This window comes from Alligator sinensis, unplaced genomic scaffold (genome assembly GCF_000455745.1).
Source record: "Alligator sinensis unplaced genomic scaffold, ASM45574v1 scaffold199_1, whole genome shotgun sequence".
Lineage (NCBI taxonomy): Eukaryota > Metazoa > Chordata > Crocodylia > Alligatoridae > Alligator > Alligator sinensis.
The window spans coordinates 2457749-2481336 of NW_005842008.1; the positions used below are offsets into that span (position 1 = coordinate 2457749).

At 40.8% G+C, this 23588-nt stretch overlaps 1 protein-coding gene across 3 annotated transcripts in view; it reads left to right on the forward strand.

The window, feature by feature from the left end:
- ABCD3 (ATP binding cassette subfamily D member 3) overlaps window positions 1-23588 on the forward strand; it is a 59575-nt gene that overhangs the window by 10747 nt on the left and 25240 nt on the right. For all 3 annotated transcript variants that reach the window (XM_025201921.1, XM_025201922.1, XM_025201923.1), the window contains exons 2-10: window positions 5290-5326; window positions 8788-8886; window positions 10844-10932; window positions 14262-14331; window positions 15346-15443; window positions 15674-15797; window positions 18473-18529; window positions 19777-19919; window positions 21213-21282. In XM_025201921.1, the coding sequence (XP_025057706.1) occupies window positions 5290-5326; window positions 8788-8886; window positions 10844-10932; window positions 14262-14331; window positions 15346-15443; window positions 15674-15797; window positions 18473-18529; window positions 19777-19919; window positions 21213-21282 (787 nt within the window). The remainder of the gene's footprint in view (window positions 1-5289; window positions 5327-8787; window positions 8887-10843; window positions 10933-14261; window positions 14332-15345; window positions 15444-15673; window positions 15798-18472; window positions 18530-19776; window positions 19920-21212; window positions 21283-23588) is intronic.

Consider the following 23588-nt stretch of genomic DNA (forward strand, 5'->3'; position numbering starts at 1 on the left):
TGCAGAACCCTTGGCACTGAGGAGACGAGTTAGGGGGATGGGTTGCAGTGAGTCCTTAAAATACAAGAGGATGATATTGTGTCATATAGGAAACTTGTGGGGGAAGTAATGAAGGAATACCAGGAGCCCTTGGGATTTGCAGTGCCTTAGTTTATGGGAGCCATTAAGCATGCGTATTTTTCTGTAAGGAATTTTCACATCACTATCGCAATCAATTTGTACTTCATTCCAAATTTCTTGGTAGGTTTTCTGCCTCTCCCAGTTTCACTAATATTAATATTCTCGTCTCAACTTCCTCAGTCACGTTGTCAGGGATTGTCTCTGCTGCAATAGTTTGCTCAAATTATTTCGCTCATGTTAGCCTTGGTCAAGGTAGAATGGCCACCCTATAGAACACTAGGGCTACACAGAATAGTTTGATTAGTAGCACACAGAGATTACATTAGCAACGAGGTTGGGCTACCAGCTGGGGGTTGTACTAATTTGAACTGTAGTCCATAACTGTATCCCTACGGTATTACTAGGGACCCACCAAATTCATGGGCCCTGGCAGCCAATTGCAAAGCTGTAGCACGGCCGGGGTCCTCAATTTCACAGTTGCATCAAGGCCGGGGCTGCCATTTTGATGACCGTGCTGGGCAAGCAGTTTCAGCTGGGTGGCTCCTACCCCAATACCCGAGGCTCTGGCTTCATCTCCCAGCCACTGGATCTGGAGCCAGAGCCCTGGCACTCTGCATGAGACTGAGCTCCACTCACTTGTGCCGGAGCAACCCGGACCGTGTTCCCACCAGTGCCCACAGCCCAGCTGGGTGCTGCTCTGCGCCCCCTGCCTCCAGTTCCAGGATCTGGAGCTGGGCTTTCATGGGCAGGGGCACTCTCTCTCCCCTCCCAGGGACTTTTAGCAGGCTTTACCCTGCTTCCCTCCTCTCCCCTTCCTCCCTCCCCTTCTGGAGACAGAGATGGAAACTTTTCCTGCCTCCCTCCCAGGAGACAGGCAGTCTGCCCCCTTTTTTTCCTCTTTGCTCCTTTCCCCCCTCTCCACCCTTCTGGGAGACAGCTGGTTCCCCACGCTTTTTCACAGGGAAACGGCTATGTTCAAAGAGCCAGCAAAAAGCTATTCCATGGGAGACTGCCAATTACACAGTTTCTGTGAAATAGTGAATTTCATAGATTCATAGATGTTTGGGTCAGAAGGGACCTTAGTAGATCATCGAGTCCAACCCCCCGCCTGGGCAGGAAAGAGCACAGGGGTCAGACAGCCCCAGCCAGGTGTATGTCTAGCCTCCTCTTAAAGACCCCCAAGGTAGGGGAGAGCACCACCTGCCTTGGAAGCCCATTCCAGATTCTGGCAGCCCTTACCATAAGTTTTTCCTGATGTCTAACCTAAATCAGCTCTCCATCAGTTTGTTGCTGTTGTTCTTAGCTACCCTAAGGGGTGCCCTGGTAAACAGAGCATCTCCTATTCCTTAATGTCCCCCCCCAATGAACTTGTAGGTGGCCACAAGATTACCTCTCAGCCTTCTCTTGTGGAGGCTGAAGAGATCCAGGGCCATCAATCTCTCCTCATAGGGCTTTGCCTGCAGGCCCCTAACCATATGAGTGGCCCTCCTCTGAACCCTCTCGAGATTTTCCACATCCCTCTTGAAGTGTGGTGCCCAAAACTGGATGCAGTACTCCAGCTGCAGTCTTACCAATGCTGTATAGAGGGGAAGTATCACTTTCCTGGACCTGTTCATCATGCACCTGCTAATGCAGGAAAGCGTACGGTTAGCTTTACTGGTTACTTCGTCACATTGACGACTCATGTTCATCTTGGAGTCAACAGTGACTCCAAGATCCCTTTCTGCTGCTGTGCTGCTGAGAAGGTCCTCCCCCAGCCTGTAAGCGTGCTGGTGAGTCCTTCTCCCTAGGTGCAGCACCTTGCATTTGTCCTTATTGAACTGCAGCCTATTCTGTTCTGCCCACTTTTCCAACCTATCCAGATCTGCCTGGATTTGTTCCCTACCTTCTAGTGTGTTAACTTTAGCCCATAATTTGGTATCATCTGCTAATTTGGACAGAGTGCTTTCCAAACCCTCTTCCAAGTCACTGATGAAGACATTGAACAGCATCGGTCCAAGGACTGAGCCTTGTGGGACTCCACTGCTCACATCTTTCCAGGTCAATACCGACCCATTCACCACTACTCTCTGGGTGCAACCCTTAAGCCAATTTGCCACCCACCCGACCATGTAATCATCTACGTCATAGTCACACAGTTTATCTATAAGAATATAATGAGCTACTGTATCGAAGGCCTTCTTAAAATCCAAGTAGATGACATTCACCTCGATTCCTGCATCTAAGCATTTTGTGACCTTGTCGTAAAAAGAAACAAGGTTAGTCAGGCAGGATCTACCTGCTGTGAATCCGTGCTGGTTGCCCTTTAGCATTGCTTTCCCCGCTGGACTCCCACAAATGTGATCCTTAATAACTTTTTCAAAGATTTTCCCGAGGACAGAGGTGAGACTATCCGGTCTATAGTTACCCGTATCCTCGTTCCTCTCCTTCTTGAAAATAGGGACCACACTGGCCCTTTTCCAGTCCTCTGGGACCTGACCTGAGCACCAAGTGTGCTTGAACAGCTGTGCCAATGGCTCTGCTATGACACCAGTACCCTTGGATGAAGATCATCCAGGCCTGCTGACTTAAACACATCCAGCCCCTCCAAGTGTCTCTTCGTTAAGTCGGTGCTAACAATTGGTGGGCTGATTCCCCCTTTATGCCTATCTATGATCCAACTGGGAGATTTGTCCTGATCTGAGTTCATGAATACAGAGGCAGAGAACTCGTTGAAGAGCTCAGCTTTGTCCCCCCTATCTGTCATTAATTGTCCTAGTTTGTCTTGTAAGGGGCCTATGCTACCCTGCACCTTCTTTTTGCTCCCTGTATACCTCAAGAAGGACTTTGTTGTCTTTAATTTTTGTTGTCAACCTAAGTTCCATTTTTGCTTTGGCTTTTCTGAGTGCCTCCCTGCAAGTGTGGGCCAAGTAGGTAGCTACCCCCTGCTTCCACAGCCTATATGCCTCTTTTTTTTTTGCCTCAAGGTTTTCCTGGATTTCCCTGTTCAGAAGGGTTTCTTGGCCCCTTTGCCCCCTTTCCTGCACAAGGGGATTGTCTCATTCTGCACCTGTAGGACTGCTCCCTTTAGGAATGACCACTCCTCCTGGACTCCCATCTCACCAATACTCCTGTTCTTCAGTGTCTCGCTAACTAATCTCCTGAGCACACTGAAGTTAGCCTTTCTGAAGTCTAGCAATTCTGCCCTACTGGTTATCTTTCCCATCCTACACCGGATAGTGAATTCAATCAAGTCATGGTCACTGTCCCCTAGGTTACCTTGTGTCAGTAGATCCCCCTCACCAGATCATCCCCTATAACCAGGACCAAGTCCAGTAAGGCATTTCCCCTAGTGGGACTATATACCTCCTGTGTTAGGTGGAGGTCCTGTATGCAGGTTAAGAACCTACATGAATGGTTGGATCTAGCTGACTGCTTCTCCCAGCAGATGTCTGGGTAGTTTAGGTCACATATGATAACCATGTCCCTTGACTATACAGCCTCTGACAGCTGTCTGGAGAATTCCATGTCCAACTCCTCCTCCTGATGTGGCAGTCTGTATGTGGTAGGTCCCTAGGTATTACTAACTCAAATATCAGCAGCACTTGAGTTTCCACCCACTGGGCTGATGGAATTGTGACTCAAATTTAAGTACCATTTAACTTGAGCTAGAGATTTGCATATGTGGATGTGAGTTGGAGTTGGGGTAACACCTGATATGCTCCAAACCAACATAGCCTGAATATGAGAGGAGTCCAAAATTTCTGGTGTAGCCTAGCCCCCCTGCCGCCTCTACTACCTTCTTAAATGAAACTTATTTTGAGAAACTATTTTCATTTTAAAAGTCAGATTAACACACAGCACTCTGCTTATGTGATAATTATGTGACTCTTTTGATGTTATATAACATTGAGGCTTGGAGTAGTGGAGAACCAAATCAGTTTCTGAAGTCAAATGTATTTGGTCACAACATTGTATAGTGTTGCTCACAACCACAAGTCTTGCTAATCAGTTTTGAGGGCATTCTTTGTCTTTTGAATTCATTGGGCATGTAACCATGGTTCCCATAGAAAGCTTTACAATAAGATAATAGAGTCTGGATTAATGCCAGTAGGTACCAAGATGAAGAAATGAGACTCTTTTAAAACAGGGGAAAAAGCTCAATAGCAGTCAGCCCATAGAAGTAAGTTTCCAACAAACAGAACTGTGGCTTAGTTTTCTATCGTAAGCTGAATATCCTTGATCTTTCATAGAATGTTTTCGCTAGTTAAAATAGCAGTGGATATAATTTCTGGATTTTTATCTGAAAGCCTAATTTTGAAAAAGAACATTTCCTTTATTGTTGCTGCTATGTTATTCCATTGATCTGCATTTTTACAGGTCATATTGTAGAGACAGCGCATGAAATCTAGACCAGTAGATAGAGTAAATCAATGGCTTTGGTAATTGTCGTTTACGCATATGCTTATAATTGTGCAAAAATCAAGAACTTACTTGTTTCAAAGAAGAAATGGTCTTAATCAGACTTGTCTAACATAGATAGAAACACAATAATTAAAAGATTATCCTATGAAGGTAGTCTTTTGATTTCTTTCTTTAGTTCTACAAAGTATATAAATATAAATAAAGTGACCAGAAACTCTTAAATGGATTTAGTATGGACACACAAACTCATCAGCTCTCAGAATTTGTGAAATGCTTTGTTCTGATTACACTGTAGTGTGTAGATGGTATTTTTCCTGAGAAGCCTTTTCAGGAATTTTCTCTGTTTGAGACCTACTTTAAACACCAGAAACAACTCTAATGCAAGGGTGCTCTACCCCCAGCCTGCAGACCAGATCTAGCCCCAGAAGCCATGGTATCCATCCTATAGGGCGGCACCCCATGGATCCAAAAATTTGGCAGTAGGGAAGTCAAATCTCTGCTGCCAAATTTGTCCACCCGTGGGGAGCCATGGGCCTCATAGCATGTCCCTGCATGCTAGATTGGGCATGTGGAGCATTGTAGGACCCGATCTTGGCATATAGGGCTAGCTCAAGGCCTGATCCAGGCATACAGGGGGCTGGCTGAGGTTGCACAGGGCCTGATCCGGCTAGTGGACCAGCCCCATGCCTCATCTGGTGCACAAGGTCAAAAGATTGAGCACCAGTGCTCTAATGGAAAGTAATAGTCTTTATTTTTTCTCTGCAGTAAGAAAAGCGGAAAGCAAGCATTACAGAATTATGAGGTAATCCTTTTTCCCTGAATTTTTAAAACTAGTTTAAATAAATCTAAACATGTTATAATTATTCCTCTTATTATCAAAATTGAAGTGTCTGGGGTGTGGTTAGCTATAGAACTAATGTTACAAAAATGGATAGTGTTGTGCTTGTTGGTTTCTACACCTTGATTATCAGACTGCTATTTTTTTAAATCAATACATTTCTTTGGGGAAAAAATATGCAAAGAGTCATGTAAACTTCATAAAATAGTTACATTTTGAAACTATCAGACTTAAAATACTAAAGTTCCTGAGGGTGATTTTTGTAAAGGGAAAAATGGCCTTGTGCTTGTTTGTTTTCTGTTTGATCTAAAAAGTGCCTGGAAAGATTTACATTTTAGATTGCATCTTTTATTGGATACCTATGTTTTGTCTGTCCAGAAAAAATACATTATCCCTTAGGAACTAGCAAAACCATCCCATTTATAAGAGTGAAACTTGATTTTCTAGCCACTGCTTAAAAATGTTATCATTCATTAAATTTCTATGCCTTATTAATAATTGGAGAAAGGACAAGATTGAAGATGTCTGCCCATTTAATAAAAGGGTGTGATCACTGTATATGTGTTCCAGGGACCACCAGCATATGCTACAAACAGGCATGGTAATGGGACCTGCTGTGGGCAGTTAGCTTGGGAGAACTGGTTGTGTCTGCTCTTTACTGCAGAACGTGGCTGGATCCAGGATTGGGAATGGGGACATGAATGCAACCATACTCACTTCAGCTGTGAAGTGCATGCACAGCAAGTTCTCTGAGCTCACTGGCTGGTCCATGCAGGTCCTGCCAGAGCTTTGACCTCACTGTGGCAGGATCTTCACTGTCCAGTTGGTGACCTCCGAGCTCCCTGTGCATGTGGAACTCCGGTAGGACCTGCACTGATCAGCTGGTGAGCTCAAAGAGCTCACTGAACATGTACAGCAGAGCCAAAGAAAGCACCAGTGCACTGCATATCTCCCTGTTACCCCACCCTCCCGTGATCTCCCCCCTACAGAATAAATTTACTATAGAATGAAATCTAAGGTGTATTGTACTATAGCAACCATGTTGTTTATCCATACTATTAGTGTTTAAATCTTATTCTTGATTATGCTCATGTAATTCTATGTAACTATATTGGTTTTAGTGATGTTACTCCAGATTTACATCTGAGTAACCAAGAAAAGAATCTGGCTTAATTGCTTAAGTCAGACTGTAAAAACGATAATGCTTCTTACAGTACACTTTCTTCTCAAAACTGCTTTACAAACATAAAGTAAACTAGCATACAAGGTTGGTCACCGTTTGCTTGTAAACCTTTCATATTGACATGAGTTCATGAAATAATGCATTTTTCCTCATCGGAAGGATTTCCTGGAATAATGCATTGTCCTCATTATAAGTAGAAATCAATATTTGTTTGCCTCCTTTGTTTAAAACTTTTTTTTTTAACCAAAGCCTTTGGAAAAGCATAATCTCCTGTTTTGTTTTGTTTTGTTTTTTAAATAAAATGTATCTAATAAAATTAACATTACACATGCAGACATCAAATACAGCAAAATAGGTATTGTAAAGTACAATACAGCATCTTGCACAGTAAGGTCTTGTAGAAGATTGTGGCTCCTATGAGTTATGGTAATGCAAATACATGAAAATATAAATTGAGAAGCTTTTTTAAGAGTGCCTGCATTAAGTAACTGTCATACATACACAGATTTATGGTGTGTTAAGGTGACCTCAAATCTCTGTCTTGCTTCTTTGTTGTAAGCAGTTCATGTCCATTTTGGCCCAGGAGTGAAGAATTAGTGACATTGACATTACAAAGTCAATGGAAGGGGTACTTTAATTAAGCTTTCTGATGGGTTTCTTGTTAACTTATTTAATTTCAGTGGCCAGCACTTTGGGAGACTGTGTCTGTGTTTTAACATCTCCTTTCAGTTAATGTGGGAGCTCACCATAACTATGTTCTGAAATCCCCCAAAACTTAGAACCTCTTTGTAGATTAAAAAAAAAGCACATTCCCAGTATTTAAAAATAACTTGCAGTTCACCTTTTAATTTATGCACCACAGCAGTGCCATGGTAGTCAATGGGACATTTCATATGTTTGCAGAACTGGGACCTCAATGTAACTGCACTCAATTGGGTTTATTTTAACATATACATATAGATTAAACTATTTTTAGATTTTAAAAAAATGTTTTAAGCAAAGTGAAAATTGATTCCTTCCTGGATAAGCACTTCCCATTCCACGTTGTTTTAATTACACTGTTCTGAATATCTCACATAAGCTTAATCTATAACAACTGTTTTCTGTTATGCTTTGTAAAGTGCTTGAATTGTTTTCCAGGTGACCAGAAGAGGGTCCAGTGCATACACTATATAATTCTCTGGATCAGTTCTGAGGAATTCATTCAAGAAGATTGAGAGGGCTAGCTAGAACTTATTTCCATTGACTGGCCTAAGTTCTCCCTCCCCTGTCTTTAAGGAATCTATATTTAATTGAGATTTCTTGGACAAGTGTGGATTTTGCATGGACCTTGGTAATTGGGGTAACTTGTGAAGAAATGAGAGCAGTTTAGATGTGTCTGGAGTTGAAGATGCATCAAGACCAAATTGATGGGAGATGGCATGCTTAAGTTGGATATGTTGCCCCTTCTTCCTGGGCTCTCATTTTTAATAAATTGCTTGATCTAGATCTTTTCCCCACCTAGCTAATCTGGCAAATGATAAATTAGTTGCTGTAAGAAAGTTTGAATTACCCCAGATAAAGACTTGAGCATGTAGAAAGTGGTGATTTCTAAATTGAGTATGCAAAAGGCAGTGATTTTCAACCTGTAGCCCACAGACCCTGGAAGCCTGCAGACTGTATGTATGGGGTCCATGAAAGATGACTATGATCAATCAAAAGTATGTGATTACCCACACTTACAATTCAAGGGGTCTGCATCTCCATTTGAAATGTCCAATGGGGTCTGAACCGCCATTTTAAATTTTTAGGGGTCCACAAATGAAAAAAGGCTGAAAACTACCTGCACAATAGAACAAGTATTTTTCACTGCCACAATAGTTGGCTATTTTTCTTTAGGGAAGCATAGTAGGACAGGTGCAGCAGTTTGCTAAACAGTAGAGGGCAAAAAAATTGGTTCCAGCTGAGAGACCCAGGCTGTAGATTTAAATCTGTTGTGCTCCATGACCAGATATGTGATATATTTTAAAAAATACTGTTTGATCCAGGACATAATGATCAGATTGAGCAATTTTGAAGTAGCATATTTAAGGCTTATATTATTTTTCAATTTCGTGTTATTAATGTTGCATTAGCAGTTTTGATTCTTTAATTGGATATAACAACGTAGCTTAAGTATAGAGCTGACATTTTAAGATATATGTTTCAACAATTTAATGCAAAATAATTTTTTTTTTGTACTGCGTAATCTTATGCTTTACAGAAAGAAGGAAAGAGAGAACGTGCAGTGGTGGACAAAGTCTTTGTTAAGCGATTATGTCAAATCGTGAAAATAATGGTCCCTAGAACATTTTGTAAAGAGGTAAGCATTGCCTTGCAGAAAATAAAAATTAAGAAAGGCTATGCTTCTTAGTCATGTTGCTTTTGGTTGTAATCAAAACTTTGAGAACATAAGCACGTTGATTGTTCTCACACTTCTACTGGATTGTACACTGTTACCCAGGTTAGAAAAATAGCATGTACCACTAGAAACATTAAAAAATTAATGCTTGGATTAAATTTGGATGCAAGTTCATAATTAGATAATATACAAATTAAATATTAATCTAGTCTAGCCTTCTTTGTTACTTTCCTTAATTCCTGCCTCAAGCCTAGCAAATTGTGGTTGACATAAACTGGTAAGGGCCAACCTCTTTGGTAGATGTGCCACAAATTAGCCCCACACCCTCCCTGAGCAAAACTTCTACCCCCTTCATCCTCCCAATTGACTGCTGTGCTTTCTGCTCCCTGATCTATCTGCTGCGGTGTTGCCTGCACCCTCCCAAGGTGACCCGTGTCATTTTTCAGAATGACTGACACGCACTCCAGCATGCTCTCACGCCTTCAGGAGTGTCCTATAGTCCCAAACCTCTCTCTGCTGTCTGCTGCTTGACCATTGAGAACAAGCTGAGATGTGCCAGGGGCCAGCTCCTTGGCCCATGGTGCCTCAGCTCCACCTGTCTCACTCAGGCATTGGCAATTTCTAGAAGAGGAGGTTTAGCTAGTTTAAAAGTCACACTCATTGTCCTAGAAACTACAGATCCCTCCCAGTATAGAAGACGCCTGCCTAGATTGTCAAATGCTTTGAAATCACATTTACCACAGACAGTAAGTTTTATAAGAAATAGCAAAAAGGTTTGTTACATAAACAAGGGAAATCATAACAGTTATTAACTGTAAGTTCAATACTGACAGAAATACAAGAAACAGATTAACTACATGAGCAGTATTTGATTTTACCTCTGCATATTAGCCCTAAAAATGCAGCTTCCATTGCTGACCAAGCCAGAGCCCCTGCCAGACTGTCAGCTTGTGTTTTCCCAGTGGGAGACCAAAGTAGCTAGTGCCCAGGAGTCTTTAGACGCCATTTGTCTTGTTCATGCTAGCCATGATTTTTTAGGCACCAATCTTCCACATACCAAAAGCATATGAAGAGCTGTTTGGAATGAGAAAACTAGCTGAAATCTGAATTAACATACTAAGCAGTAGTCATTAGAAGTTTGCACAGATGACAATATTTGGTATTCTTTGGCTAAAAAGGTGCCCCTCAACTGGCTAAATTTGATACATAAATTGGTACTTTGACAGAGCTCATATGCTTTTCCAGCCTTCCCCTTCCCTGTATTGTGTGTTCCAGCCCAGCTGACGCTGGACAAGGGAGCATGCTTATATGCTTCCTGGCACCCAAGTGCTAAAGTGTGATTCAGGCAGGGAACAAGCCAGAAGCAGAATGCACCTGCTTCAGCTCTGGGCTTTTCCAGTCCAAAGTACACAGGGGATGCATTCTGCCTCCTGCTTGGCTGGAACCGCCACACACACTCCCTCGTCCTATGCACGGGAAAGAGAGAACGTCCTATGCAAGGAAAAGAGAGAAACAGCAAAGTACATACTGTCTGGGAAGCCACTTCATTTGGGTTCCTGAGTTATTTTTCTCCTCAGGGGGCTACTTTTACTCTGGGAGAAAAATTCTGAACTTCTGTACACTCTTGGTTTCTCCTGAGAGAGCAGGGACTTTCCCTGGAGAAAATGGATGCACGTCTAAGCCCCTAGTTTTGAGAAAGTAAGAAATAAACCTGTGTTGCAAACTTTCTTATAGCATCTGTAGCAATCATTTTTGTTCTTGAAAGCAGTATGTTTTTGAATTTGCAATATAAAGTAAGCATTTCCTCTTATAAAGCAGTGAAAGATTTCTTTCTTAGCAATTTTCTATTAGGTTAACTTTTAACTTCATGTGTAGTGGTTTACTGAACATTCTTTAAATGTGCTTGTTTTTGTACTAGACAGGTTATTTGTTACTGATTGCTGTTATGCTGATACTGCGCACATATTGTGATATTTGGATGATTCAGAATGGAACAGTCATTGAAAGGTATCTGAATTACTTAACTGATAATTTTTTAAATGTTGTCTTGCTGCTTATATTCAACAGTATCATCATGAGAGTGGGGAAAAAGAGATGACTGCTAACAAGAAAATATCTTAGCAAAATAATGTAAAATGGCATAAACCTCTATAGCAGTAATTGCGTTATAATTTTAAAAGAAAAAACAAATTATTTTTTTACGTGGAAAGAAGGCTTAATTTTTAAGTCTGAGTTTGATAATTTTGAACCTAAATATATTTTTTTGTTAAATTGAAGTAAGCTTCTGTTATATTGTAGCTCAGGAGTCGGCAACCAGAGCTTGGCATGTGAAAGCATTTTGCTTGGTGTACACACATTGAGGCGGACTGTGCAGGAGCCACAAGGGGCCTGATCCTTGTTGTGGCAGTACAGCCACAGCCCCTTCTCTGCCATTCACCCTGAGGCGCATGCATACACCTGCCACCAGCAACAAGTTGAGCCATGGCTCTGAACCCTGGTACAGCTTTTTGTAGCCTTTCTGCTGCCTGCTGCTACAAGCCTGGGCTCTGTGGTGGGCAGCAGGGGCCTGGCCAGAGCCTGTGAGAAGCTGTACTGGGGTCCGCAGAGCCCTGGCCCAGCTCATGGCTGGTGAAGGGTATACGCATGCCTCAGGGCAGATGGTAGAGAAGGGGTGAGGGCTGAACCGCTGTAACAAGGATCAGGCCCCTCACAGTTCCCCTGCCATCTACCCTTGGCACACCAACATCTTACAAGTTGAGGTTGTGGGTGTTTTTCACGCTCTGGCCAAAAAACATTGCCAACCCCTGCTGTAGATCTCTGCTTGTGTTCCTTTGTGGACATTTGTTCCTTTCAAACTTCCCTTGTCCAGTGATATAGAAAGTGTCTATTTTTACAGAGAGCAAGCTGGAGGACTATACTACTTCAGTGTTTTCTGCAAAGAATGAAGTCAATGTTTCTGTTACACTTCTGCAGAAACATGTATTTCCTAGTGCTTTTCAGCTGTGTAGCTATACAGTAAGTCAAACAGCATAGTCAGAAATATGTATAGCTGCTGAATTATATACAATTTTCTCTTTTTTGCAGTGCAATCGTAAGCAGAGATAAACCACTATTCAAGAAATACTTTTTTAAATTCATAGCTGCCATTCCACTGGTAAACTGTTGTTGAAAAATATTAGCATGCACAATATCTCACATATGCTGTATGTTCCATAAATGGTGCAGTACTGGAGCAAATTGTTAATAAATTTAGTTTGAACAGCTTCAACTAAATTACACAACCACCTCCAGTGCTTCTATTTCTTAATTTTCATTTTTGCTTTGGAACCTGTGTGCTTGTTGGTGGCATGAAATAGGGTTAGTGATGGTTGATTCTTGCATCCTGTGTCTTCCAAAATAAAAATCTATACTTTTGTCTTTCTTGGCAAAGAGCTGAACTAAAATAAACATTGGTTTTGAATATAGTTTTCAAAGATTAACCTAAAAATATTTAACTTTTTGATAAATTTTGAGTAGGGGGTGCACCATCGTCTGCTTTTTTTATTTGTCCTCTTGTCACCTTTCCTGTCTAGTTTCCATTCTAAACTCTCTGCTAGGGAATGGTGATACCTTTGGATTAAATGCTACTACCTGAAGAATCCAAGGGGCTACTTCATTTGTCCTGCCCATCCATATACATGAACTCAGTGCCTCTAATTCTATTTTTGTAGTATCAGGAAATCTTGTAAAGAATAACTTTCTCTACCACAGTTACCTCAGCATGAAGGATGAGATATTAGTTTTAATACAGTGCTATCTTAAAGATGACTGAGGAGAAAATAATATTGCTTATTTTTTGACTGGGTGACTCTTTTCAGTTAACTTAAACACTGTCTAAAGTAAAATCAACTAAACAAAAAAATAAGGCATTGTTATACTGGAGTATGCGGTCCACACAGAGATGGTTTTGCAGCGTGAACTCTAGTGTTTGAAGTCGCACCTGAAGATTTAGAACTCAGATTTTCTTTAAGCCATCACTATATTTAGGTTTTTCTATGATTGAACCAAGGACTCAATCTTAAAAAAGTTAGGGAGGTGAGGACCCAACATTCTTGATCTTTCAAATCTATAAAAGAAAAACTCTTCTTTAAAAAAAAAAAGTTTGGCACCATTTATATTTTAACAGAATAAGAGATTAAGAAAGGATACAAAGTTGTCTCTTTTGTGGGATTTTTTTGGCTTTATGGTTCATTCACATCAGTGATGCTCCAATCTTTTGGCCTCACGGGCCTCATGAGTGGAGCAGGGCTAGTCCATGGGCCAGATCAAGCCCTGCATCTCAGGATTGGGCCCTGGAGCCTGGCACTGCCCTCTCCCCACCCCTCATGCTGGGAGTGGCCCCATCTTGGGTCTGGGACATTGGCAGCAGGGGAGTGGTGACACTGCTTTCCCACCATCACATTTCTGAGCCTGCCCCATGGGCCAGATAATATGTGGTTGAGCACCCCTGATTTACATGGATAATATACTTCATAAACTGGCTGGCAAAGATATACACAGGTTTTTCAGGTGTCAGATATAATTGTAAAACACCATTACTAAAGACTTCTATTGAATTAGGATCAGTAACTGTTTTAGTTTATGTTTAAGTCTAAAGAATTTTGTCTTTGGTAAGTTCTGCTTCAAGTCATAGGTTATTGGAGCAATGATTGCAAATATTGTGGTGGATGATCCTCTCTGTTGCAGTGGATTGACAGGTGATTCTGTCCTCTTCACCCAGTTTTATCTTTCTGTCCATTTTCTTCTTCACATCTCAGCTTCTGTCATGGTTTAAAAATATATTATCTTTGGTCTCATCTGTTCCATTCTTTGAATCTTTCATGCACAGGCCAAGAGGGACAGGCACACCCCTCCTTCTGCCCCTTCTCTTATTTTTTTCTTGCTGTCTTTACTTTTTTTCTTCTTTTGGCTTTGTTTCTTCCTTCCTCTTACCCAAAATCTGTATGATGCTGTGGGGGAGTGATGAAGTCTACCCAAGGCATAAAGTCTACCTGAGGCTCAACTGAACGCCATTGAGGATGGCAACCTGCGAACCTGTATACAATAGTTGTTTCTGTAGCCATTTGTGATATGGTCAGAGCAGGAGAAGGAAGAGAAGGTAAATGGCTTTCACCAAGCCAGCTATCACATTTGGTTAATAACACAGTTGGTACTACAGGTTTCCATAGCAATCCTTTTCTTTCCCCTGTGATTCATGACATAGTCTGGCCTGCCCATTCACGCTCAGCTTTGGATACACTGATGTATATAAGTTTTGCTTCTTTTGCAACTAACATTTAGCATGTGGTGGTTTGCAGTGCTATCATTGGTCGCAGCAGAAAAGATTTCAAGAAATATTTGTTCAACTTCATCGCTGCAATGCCTGCTGTAAGTGCTTTTTTGTTGCCATCTCTTTGTTAAAAGTAATTTAAAATATAAATTGAGAAACTATGAAGAGATTCCAAGTAAGGATTTTCAAAGCTCTCAAAAATGAGCTGTTTTATGGCATGTCATGTCTAGAAATTGGTTTCATTTTCTGGCTATAAGAAATGAGCAAGTATATGAACTCAGGTTTGATTGCCCATTGAGGCAGTAAAATTGGCATAATTTTGTTGGGATCCCAGCTTTGTCTGTTGTCAGTTAAAATATTTACTTAAAATCTCTCTTGTCAGTCAATTACAGCTGTCAAAACATGAGATCAGAGAGTTAAATGCCATATTTTTAAAAAAAATATGATTAGAATTGAAGACAAAATTTGTACAAGCAACTATATTCTAAATAACTTAAAATTTTTAAATTGTTCATTTTCTTTCCTCTTTTCCTTACTCACAGCCTGCTTACAAGTGTTAGGGGTATTAAAAAGTGTTATTCAAATAACCCCAGCATGAAAGGGGGGCATTTTTATACAAACTAACAAATGTATTTAAATTTTAAAATACCCTGCAAAACAAGATGATAACATTTTAAGATGGGAGTCGTGAGAGGCCAAATGCATTTTAGAACTGATTGCAAGAGTGAAAAGTTTGATTGTAGAACAACGTTTTAAAAAAGGTATCTTGACACATTAAAATCCATTTAAAATTCTATGAGTGCTGCAGCATGTCTGGTATGTATTGATTTGATTCACCGCTTTTAAATATCATAGTCCATGATCCCGTGATCCTGCAAACATCTATGCGCATGCTTGCCTTCAAGTATGTACATAGTGTCATTGGCTTGAATGAGACCATGTTGAATGAGATCATGTTTGCCTGATCTATGTCTTAGTGTGCAGAGTGATTTAAGTTAACCAAGTTTGTTTAGCTAAACCAATTTTTTGCCAGTGTAATAAAGCAAGCTGGACAATACATTTAATACAATTGGGGGACTTGTTTATATTAATTTACTACTATTTGTTCTTAGATCTCCCTGGTGAATAACTTCCTGAAATATGGATTAAATGAACTTAAACTGTGTTTCCGAGTAAGGCTTACCAAATACCTCTATGAGGAATATCTGCAGTAAGTGTTCATTTCTAACTTTTTGAAACACTAAGGCTGCTATATTTGTTTTAAGTTTCTGATGAAATACACTTAACTCATTAAATAATAAATGGTGTTGTTATCAGGCATTATAATGTTCTGAACTGCCTTTCGGCTTTCAGCTACTTGTTTAATCCTTTTTGAATTATTTAATTAAGTAAAAGCCCTAGTGCAGATTTTTCTTAGTCATTGCTTTGTTTCTGTTTTAGGGCTTACACATATTACAAAATGGGAAATCTGGACAACAGAATAGCCAATCCAGATCAACTACTTACACAGGATGTGGAAAAATTCTGTAATAGTGTAGTGGACCTGTACTCAAACCTTAGCAAGGTGAGTTCCTTTAATGAACCTTTAATGCATAGTTCTCATTCTGAATCACTGAATACCGTGCAGACATTTAAGGTAGTTGAGGAATATTAAATCACATTGAATAAATGTTTAGTATTTAATTTTGTCAAAGCTCAAGCTGATCATTTGAATAGAAAAATGATTGTATATAAGAGAGTCTACCATATATATATAATGTGCTATACCATTTGTGCAGAATAATGTGTGCCTGAAGTGCTTTCTTTACCATTTGTTTATACTTCCATGTCCCTCTGTTAAACTGTAGCTTACTTTCCTTTGGTTATCTTTTGATATTTTTGTATGTCAGCTGAAAGCATAAGAGGGACAGTGGTCTTATAAATAAGCTGATGGGAAAGAAAATTCACATTTTAAATTTGCTAGTTTCTCTTGGACTTTATGTATACATAATCTGATCAGGAGAAGGTAAACAAGGTGTTTTCCTCTCTATACCCAAGTGTTTCAGGTATGATGTCTGGCTGTGGAGTAGAGGAATAACAGTGTAGGCATATTAATAGTTTAATATCCTGTAGGCATATTAATAGTTTTTCTTTGTATGCAAATTAGTGGGCGAGCGGGCTTCAAATATGTACTAGGGTGACTTGCTATTCAACAAGTTAGCTGTGGAGGTGATGTAGGAGCTCTCGTTCTATAGACTCATCTGACATTGCTATAGCTCTCATTAAAAAAATAGTCTTGAAAAAATAGATTTCTGAAATTTACTTCTATATAACTGTTTGTTCAGGCAGTGGTGGATTTGTTGTGAATAAATATAGTACTTATGATTCTCCAATGGTGTCATCTAGTTCAGACGTAGGTGTAGAAGGTTAATGTATTTTTCAAATTCCAACATCATCATAAATGTTTTTACAAACATGCTTTTCTTTTAACAAAAATGTATAGAACATTTCCTTGTAGTATTTGTAACCCAAATATTAGAAACTGGTAACATTTCATTTTTGTTTAATTATATGCAAGAAGTCATATAAAGATGAACACTACCTCTGTCCATTATCACTTACTTTTGCACTTAATGTTCTAGAACAGTGGTTTTCAACCTTTTCTCATTTTCCAAGCTGAGTGAAGCAGGCAAAATAAACAAATCTCCTAAAATACTTGACATTGTTTTATACTTCATATTAATAATGAGGCTAGAAATAATATATTTTAAAAAAATCCTATCCTGACAATTGAAAGGAAACAGGCATTCAGTTGATTATTTTCTTAAAATGCAAGCATGTACACTACAGTGCAGTTAACTGCGTTGATTCTAAGATAGTTATACTAATCTGAGAATAAGTCAAGAGAATTTTGTATTCAATTTAGAATGTTTATTACATACATTGCTATTGTGCAGTACTTTTGAAGTTAAGTTGCAGTTCATACCTCTCCTGGTATGAACCTTCAAACTAGAGGTGGGGGAAAACATCAATAATGTGCAACAATGGTCTAACTTACTGCACTCATCGTATACATTTACAAGAAATGAGCTGTTCCCTCTCTCCTTCCCTCTGCTTAGTAAGATTCTAAGTTAGGTAGGTGACCTTCCAGAATAGTGGTTTTCAACCTGTGGTCTGTAGACCCCCGGGGGTCCACAGACTGTGTTTAAGGGGTCTGCAACAGATGACTATGATCACTCAAAACTCTGTGAATACCCGCAGATACAATTCAAAGGGGCCCACACCTCCATTCACAACTTTTTAGGGGTCCGCAAATGAAAAAAGGTTAAAAACACTGTTTTAGAATATTAACTTCTTAAGACCTTGATTTCACAGTTCTGACACTTATGGGTCATTACAAGAAGGCTATCCTATTTTTACATTGTAGAAGTTAGCAAAAATGATGTGTGTATTAATAGCAAAATCCCTTTCACTTTGGCTTCTATTGCATGTAGTAATTCTTTGACCACTCTTAAGCATCTTTACAATAATTCATGAATGGTGGGTTAATTTTTTTTGTAGAGTATTGAATGCGCAAGGGATACCCTTATACATTTATGCAAGCAGACAGGCACACTTAATTTCTAGAGCCTAAATACATTAGCAGATGTATCTGACTAAAGTTCTTAATGCATGGTCTGTATTCCCTAAAGGCAGGGTTTTCAGAACTAGAGCATACCTATATAGTAGCTGGCAACAGAACCTGAGCTTAAGATGTTTGGACTTTGAAAATGTCAACCATGATGAATGGCATCCAGTAGTATTACAACAGTCTTTTGTAAGATATCTATCCTGTCCTTCAGGCAGGATGTTCTTTATGCCAAATGCATAGCTATCTATGCGCCATTTCTTCCATCCAGTGCACCCTATTCTGAAGGATCATTTTTGTAAGAATGGAATTTTGCCCACTTCTGCTCAGCAGTTGAGCCAAAAGAATGCCATATAATAACCTTAACAAAATGTTTATACTTTATAGATAGTCTGAAAATGAGTATTAAACTTATGTGATGTCATTATTCTATTGAGCATATATCAAGATGAACTGTCAGGCAGATTAGGATATTGCTTTTGTTTCTGGAGTCTAGTTAATCTGAGTCTTTGGTCTGTAGCATGTTAATTGTAGCACGTGCCAATTTTAATATGCAGGAATATCTGTTTCTTCTGGATTTTTACATACATGTTCTTTCTCTGTATTCTAATACTGTCCCCTTTTTGTTACAGCCATTTTTGGATATACTTTTGTATATCTTCAAGCTAACAAGTGCAATTGGAGCTCAGGTAAATTAACTGGGTTTATGCTGTTTGTTTATATTTAAGTAAGCAAACCCTAATTTTTCTAGCTATTCTGTCTCTGCATATTGAATTACTAATCTTAGGATCACTCATTATTTGAAAAGAAAGAAAAGATATAATCTGTTTTGCTTTCATGCTAATTCTGAAATGTAGTTAAAGGTTTCTGTTTTGTTTCAAAATAAAATAGACAGTCTCCAAATTCTCTGATCACATTTAAGCAAATAGCTGACTTCTAGAAAGACAAACAAGTTCTTTGTTTCCTTTCAGCTGTTACATAAAAGTCCCATTTTAATGTAGTACTCTTTGTAGCTGGATCAAGGTCTTGTATCAAGGGAGCCTACATTCAGCAAAAATGTGTTTCCTATTTCTATGCAAATTACTCCAACAAAGGAGAGCTAAGCTATTTCTTAGGTAGAGTTTAGGACATTTTATAATAAGGATACAAGTGAAGTTACATCTTAGATTTCTTAAAACATTTAAAAAAATGAATACAAGCTCTCATATATTTATTTTACCTTCTCAAGATTACTTGTAAACAGTTTGCATCTGAGATACAACTATAGTTATTCTATGCGTAGAAAAACAAAGAAGCGATAAGTCTTGCATTCCACTGTGCAATTGCTGTCAAGTGTCGCTTCCTTAATGGCTAGCGCTGTTTACTATACTTTTTACTAAATGTGAAAAATGAAAGTGCCTTTTTAGGGGGTATTTTGTAATAGTGCTAAGTGGTTTAAATCCAAAATTTCAAATCTGCTTAAACAGTAAAATTTGTTTGTGGGGGGGGAGGGAATAAAGACTGAGAATGTTATGGGTAAAATAATGACCTAGAAAATGGATAGGTAAGAGGGGAGAAATCAAGAGAGGTTGGAGGATGGAGTCGCTAGGGACTTGGTGGGGGGGAAGGGAGCATAGCAGTGGTTTGGAGAGGAATGATGGGGGGGAAATGGCGGTGATGAGGAAAGCAGGAATAGAAGGGTGGATATGAGGCTGGTAGAAAATTGAAGGAGGATAGTGGGAAACAGAATCTTTAGCATGACGGGGAATTGAGTGAGTTGCAGGAGTTGCTGAAATAGAAGGGATTAGAAGAGTGCCCAAAGGCAGCTTGTGAAAAGGAATGGAAGAATTAAAGGAGCCTCTGATGGGCATAGTTCATTTGGTGTGTAAAAGCTGGAATATGTGAGACCCTTTGATTGTAGGGTCTTTATTTTTATTTATTTCTTTACTATTTATAGGGTCCAGCAACCATGATGGCCTACTTGATTGTTTCAGGGTTTTTCCTCACACGTCTGAGGAGACCCATTGGTAAGATGACCGTTATTGAACAAAAATATGAAGGAGAGTACAGATATGTCAACTCGCGTCTTATCACAAATAGGTATGGATTTGTTTGGAGAATAACTGTAAATAGGAATTTTTTTGTAAGCGATATCATTGTCCTACAAAGCAGATGGAAGAAAACTGTCTCGGCCGGGAGCGATCCGCGGCCTTTTTTGCGCACGTGGGCTGTGGCCAGCAGCCCGGCCACGCGGGGTCGGAGAAAACGGGCGACGAGCTAGAATTAGGCACGGACACTTAGTGGTTAATTTAAAGATGATTTTACTTACACTGAAGATGGTCGCGGTGCAGGCAGGAAAACTTGCTTGAGTTGCGGTTACAGATAGGAAAGATAAGAGGCGGACTAGAGTTCCTTCCCGTGAACACTCCTCTAGCCCATCCGGTTGGAGGCTCTAAACCGCGAGGCCGTCGCGCCAACCGAAGAAAGTACTCGTCCGAAAAGAGCTCTGAATAAACTCACACGAAGTTTGCTAGGCTCCGTGGGTCCTTCTGCTCACTCACTCACACGAAGTTTGCTAGGCTTCGTGGGTCCGGTTCCTTTGCGCGCAGGAAGGGATACGTCTAAGAATCTATCGGCGACGGGGAGAGGCTAAAGGCTGATCAGACCTCTGTTGCCTGCTTAAGATACATGCTGGGTTCAATAGGCTCCGCAGCGCTTAGAGATCTTCACATAGCATGAAGTCTCCTCCTCCTGGTAGTCGTGGAGTCCTCCAACTTGGGCGGAAACCACACAAGCTTTTTATATGGCTAGCAAGCCAATCACTAGCCGCCACGTGTGCATAATTTCACGTGAACCAATAACGGGGCTCGAATTAGCATACAGATGGCGGGAACTCTTTGCAACGTGCATCTCTGTGCTGCAACAAAGAAATGCACCCTGCAAAGAAAGCTACAAATTGGCGGGAATTTCCTTGCACCGGGGTTCTCTTTTGCAGCAGAAAACTCCACCGTGCAAAGAAATTGCAATTTAGCGGGAGCAATTTAGCAGTGCTGAAGCACGCACACATCAAATCACACCTTTGGGTTGTGACAAAAACTGTTTGAGTAAATTGTAAATATCTAGCAGAATTCATTAATTTTGAAACCAAGATTTCAAAATTTCAAGATTTCATAATTTTGCAGACCACCAGCTAGTGGGAAAATTCCATTTCATTGCCCATTTTAAAGAACAAACTATGTCCTACTATTTTCTTGTGGTAATATTAAACTCCTCCTTGTTCACAGGTTAATTTGAAATGGAGCTGTTTTCTAAAACTTCATTTTTATAGCTAAGCCTTTGTCTTGTGGAATGTTTGTGTAAAGAAATTAAATATATATTTTTTTTATCTTTTAGTGAAGAAATTGCTTTTTATAATGGGAATGCAAGAGAAAAACAGACCATTCATAAAACCTTTCGTAAACTGGTAAGATTTGAATATCTTAAATGCTAACTTTTTAAAATTGTAAACATTTTAAGGAATAGATTAATAGATTCATAGATGTTAGGGTCGGAAGGGACCTCAGTAGATCATCGAGTTCGACCCCCCCTGCATAGGAAGGAAAGAGCGCTGGGTCTAGATGACCCCTGCCAGATGCCCATCTAACCTCCTCTTGAAGACCCCCGGGGTAGGGGAGAGCACCACCTCCCTTGGGAGCCCGTTCCAGACTTTGGCCACTCGAACTGTGAAGAAGTTCCTCCTAATGTCCAGTTTAAATCTGCTCTCTGCTAGCTTATGGCCATTATTTCTTGTGACCCCCAGGGGTGCCTTGGTGAGTAGAGCCTCACCAATTCTGGACCCTCTCCAGGTTATCCACATCCCCCTTGAAGTGTGGCGCCCAAAACTGCACGCAGTATTCCAACTGCGGTCTGACCAGTGCCCAATAGAGGGGAAGTATCACCTCCTTGGTTCTGTTTGTCATGTGTCTGCTGATGCATGATAAAGTGCAGTTAGCTTTTCTGATGACTTCATCACACTGACGGCTCATGTTCATCTTGGAGTCCACCAGGACTCTGAGATCCCTTTCCGCTTCCGTGCTACTGAGCAGGTCATTTCCTAGGCAGTAGATGTGCTGGACATTTTTCCTTCCTAGGTGCAGCACTTTGCATTTCTCTTTGTTAAATTGCATTCTATTGTTTCTGTCCATTTGTCCAACCTGTCCAGGTCTGCCTGTAGTTGTTCCGTGCCCTCCGGTGTGTCCACTTCTCCCCACAGTTTTGTATCATCCGCAAACTTGGACAGAGTACACTTCACTCACTTGTCCAAGTCACTGATGAAGACATTGAAGAGCATTGGTCCAAGGACCGAGCCCTGAGGGACCCTACTGCCCACGCCCTTCCAGTCAATACTGACCCATCCACCACCACTCTCTGGGTGCGACCCTCTAGCCAATTTGCCACCCACCAAACTGTGTAATCATCCAAGTCACAGCCTCTTAATTTGTTCACCAGTATGGGGTGGGATATCATATCGAAGGCCTTCCTGAAGTCTAAGTAAATGATGTCTACCCCTACTCCTGCATCCAGGTGTTTTGTAACCTGGTCATAAAAAGAGACTAGATTAATCAGGCATGATCTACCTGCTACGAACCCATGCTCGTTTCCCCTCAGTATAATTTTTCCTGCTGGGCTCTCACATATATGAGCCTTAATAATCTTTCCAAAGACTTTGCTAAGGATGGAGGTAAGACTGACTGGCCTATAGTTGCCTGGATCCTCCTTCCTCCCCTTCTTGAAAATAGGGACCACATTGGCCTTTTTCCAGTCCTCTGGGAATATTGTCATGGTGGTTCAGAAGTTCTGGTTGTTTTGTTTCTGTTCATTCTGTCCTTCAGCCAGAACTACATTGGTGAAAGGGCTTTGAGGGAACCCCACTACCAGCTGTTTTGGTGCACATGCATCTGTATCACTCTTGGATTCTAAGAATTTGTCCTGTGGGGCTCCAAGATGGGACTGGGAATTCAGGGTTGGGGCCTGCTGCCGAATCTGATGTACAGAGCTCCACTGGGAATGTAGGTGGTGGTGAGGACTGCACAATGACTGCATTAACCCTCAAGGCTCCCTGACACCACTTGCCTTACTGCCAGATGTGGATCCGGATCTGGGACCACAAGAAGCCCCACTATCTGGATCCAGACTGCGAGGAGCTCCATGATCTGGATCCAGATCCAGCCCAGAGGGCTGTGTGAGTTTGATACCCCTGTCACATTCCATTCAGGAAGATAGGTTGTACAGTAAAAGCTCTGTTATCCGGCATCCAGGGGAAATGGGGGGTGCCAGTTAATCAAATATGCTGGCTACCTGAGAGTTATGCTCATCTCCAGCCCAGTGGTTTGGAGGTGCCTTGGCCTGTTCAGACCACCACCCCTCCCGCCACATCCGGTGTGCCAAGGCTTTCATCCCCTGGCGTCAGTGAGCCAGGGGACAGGGGAGGGGGGCCCTGTGCATGCTGCTTTGCCCGGGCTGTGGTGCCCAAAGAAGAAATGGAACTTGGCTCACGGCGGCAAAACGGGAAGTGCCATGGTGGGACAGATGCTGGTTAATAAAGCGTTCCAGATGGTAAAGTGCCGGATAACACAGCTTTTATTGTATATTCATCAAAAAGAATAGGATCCATGGCTGTGAAGAAAAGGGTGAAAGCAGTGGGCCTTTCTTGCTCATAACAGAAACACACTGGGGAATGCACACAAAGTGTAATATTAAAAAACTTCTCCTGAAGCTCTTTAGTCAGCT